Source organism: Sinocyclocheilus anshuiensis, unplaced genomic scaffold (genome assembly GCF_001515605.1).
Source record: "Sinocyclocheilus anshuiensis isolate Anshui unplaced genomic scaffold, SAMN03320099.WGS_v1.1 scaffold1166, whole genome shotgun sequence".
NCBI lineage: Eukaryota > Metazoa > Chordata > Actinopteri > Cypriniformes > Cyprinidae > Sinocyclocheilus > Sinocyclocheilus anshuiensis.
This window is the reverse complement of record NW_015536532.1, coordinates 359,792-362,219: the sequence shown is the minus strand read 5'-3', so window position 1 is coordinate 362,219 and position 2,428 is coordinate 359,792. Positions and strand designations below refer to the sequence as shown.

General features: G+C 37.3%; 1 protein-coding gene across 4 annotated transcripts in view; it reads left to right on the top strand.

Annotated features, from left to right (window-relative positions):
- Positions 1-2,428, top strand: part of LOC107695086 (small G protein signaling modulator 3) — a 22,677-nt gene that overhangs the window by 14,712 nt on the left and 5,537 nt on the right. For all 4 annotated transcript variants that reach the window (XM_016494902.1, XM_016494909.1, XM_016494897.1 and 1 more), the window contains exons 14-19: positions 948-997; positions 1,088-1,240; positions 1,336-1,406; positions 1,493-1,541; positions 1,649-1,734; positions 1,827-1,949. In XM_016494902.1, the coding sequence (XP_016350388.1) occupies positions 948-997; positions 1,088-1,240; positions 1,336-1,406; positions 1,493-1,541; positions 1,649-1,734; positions 1,827-1,949 (532 nt within the window). The remainder of the gene's footprint in view (positions 1-947; positions 998-1,087; positions 1,241-1,335; positions 1,407-1,492; positions 1,542-1,648; positions 1,735-1,826; positions 1,950-2,428) is intronic.

Genomic DNA, 2,428 nt, shown 5'->3' with positions numbered 1-2,428 from the left:
ATCTTCCAGAATCTGGCAGTAAGTTTTAGGAGCTCATTTTTGTCAGTCTCTGCAAGACAGACTTTCAGGATAGGAGATGGACTAAAAATGCACTCCCAAAACTTACTGCAACATGGAGCTAAGGAGAAAATGTAGAACTTGAAAAAATGGAAAAACAGCTTAGTGAAAAGCGTTTACAGTTTAAAAGCAAATAGAAAGTCCTATTTTTTTTATTTCTTTTCTTTATATTTTTTTTGCAGATTTACACATGTACAAGGTTTGAAATGTTCATGAAATATTTTCAAAAAAGATTGACGCTTTGAGCAGCTGCATTCCTCTAAATCAAAGATGAAAAAAGGGGATTTACAATAAAAAGTCATTTACAAAATTTTGACTTGAGTTTATTAATGAGTGACGTCTCTTTTGAGTGAATGTGCAAATTTTTAATGTTAAGAGGTTTTACCATGTTATTACAACATTTAACCACTTTTTATTAATTTAAAAATTGAGAAATTCTTTCAAATTTAAATATTGTACAAGAACTACAGCAAAAACCAGTTTGATGCATATTTTATCAATATTTTAGAAATTGTATTTGAATATTACCAGTAATGACTTAAATGGATTTCATTAAATTCCTTTGAACACAACTGCTCAAAACGGTCAAAGTTTATGAAACCTACACATTCAAAACATTATTACTCTGACATTTTTAATGTAAATGTTAAGTGTAAGTGAAATGTTAAGTACTGTAAGGTCTTTCATGACACTACATATGCTGGGGTGTGAATTTGATAGGTGCTTGATATAAAATAAATGGTGCTTTAAAAAGACCTTGAAAGTCCTTGAATCTGGTGTTCATGTAAGAGTGGGAACCCTGTTTTCAGAAATGGTTCCAACTGCACTTATAACCTACATACAACTCATTACACCAACCAGTATTTCCCACAAACCTTTTGTCCCATTAGGCTGGTTTCCTGCCAAATTTGTGGAAGTCTTGGATGAACGAAGTAAAGAGGTAATAGCTTTGCTTTTGGATTGTGTCTGAATTCCTGTTAATAGGGGATAAACGACTTAACTGTCTCGTGCACACGTTCTTGTCATTCAGTACTCTCTGGCTGGAGATGATACTGTAACTGAGGCAGTGAATGACTTGGTCAGAGGCACTTTGTGTCCTGCTCTCAATGCCATCTTTCAGCATGGCCTGAAGAAGCCCTCCATACTGGGAGGACCCTGTCACCCTTGGCTCTTCATCGAGGAGGTAGGAGCAGGTTGTGTTTCCTATAGAAAGTTATATACATTTAGATACATACATGTCAAGTGAGTGAAAGAGATGTGTGTGTGTGTTGATCCCAGGCAGCCAGCAGAGAAGTGGAGAGAGACTTCAACTCGGTCTACTCCAGACTGGTGCTCTGCAAGACCTACAGGTGAGACGTGTAGTTACATAAGATCTCACCTTCTCTAATTTTCATAATGGTGCTTTACTGATATGATAGCCGCTTCATCTCTTTAGGTTAGATGAAGATGGGAAGGTGCTCACACCTGAAGAGCTTCTTTACAGGGTGAGTTTAACAAAATGAGGAAACCTGACATTTTTTTATCAGCGATTAGGGTGGTTGAGCACTGATTTTACGTTTGTTCACCGAGCGCTCTCTGTCTGTCATCTTAGGCAGTGCAGTCTGTCAACATGAGCCACGACACTGCACACGTTCAGATGGACGTCAAGTTTCGCTCACTCATCTGTGTGGGCTTAAAGTAAGTCAAACCTGCGGTCACACCATCTTTGTTTTGTTTTCTTTTCCCATAATGCAAGCATGCGTGCATAATCTGCGTGTGTGTTGTGTTAGTGAGCAGGTGCTGCACCTGTGGCTGGAGGTGTTGTGTTCCAGTATGAATGCCGTGGAGAAATGGTACCATCCCTGGTCCTTCCTGCGCAGTCCTGGCTGGGTTCAGATAAAGTGTGAACTCAGGTAAGACTGAGCCTCTGCTGATGGGCTGAAATTGAGCTCAGAATTTGTTCAAAAAGAAGTGGAAACTGAAACATAATTTTACAGTTTAAATAAAGACATTTTCTAATATGTTAATGGGTCATTCCCTGTAAAATCAACCACATTTTCCCGGCTCAAATTTTTTATTTGTCAATATTGTTCTCAAGAAAGATAAACATATATATAGTGATGAAAGCCAAAATATTAAACCATTGATCTACATTTGCTATAAAATTTTCTGTTATAGAGAGGGGTCAAAATTACAATTTTCATCTGAGATTCAGAGACAAATTGCAGTGGTGTAAAAATTAAAAAAGGTGACAGCATCATTGTTATTTTTACAGAGATTGGTAGTAGAGATCGACCGATATATCGATTTACCGATATTTTTTCCCGATATTTAAGCATTTTACCATAATCTGATATCGGTTTTGTAATATCGGATTCACCGATAAACGCCG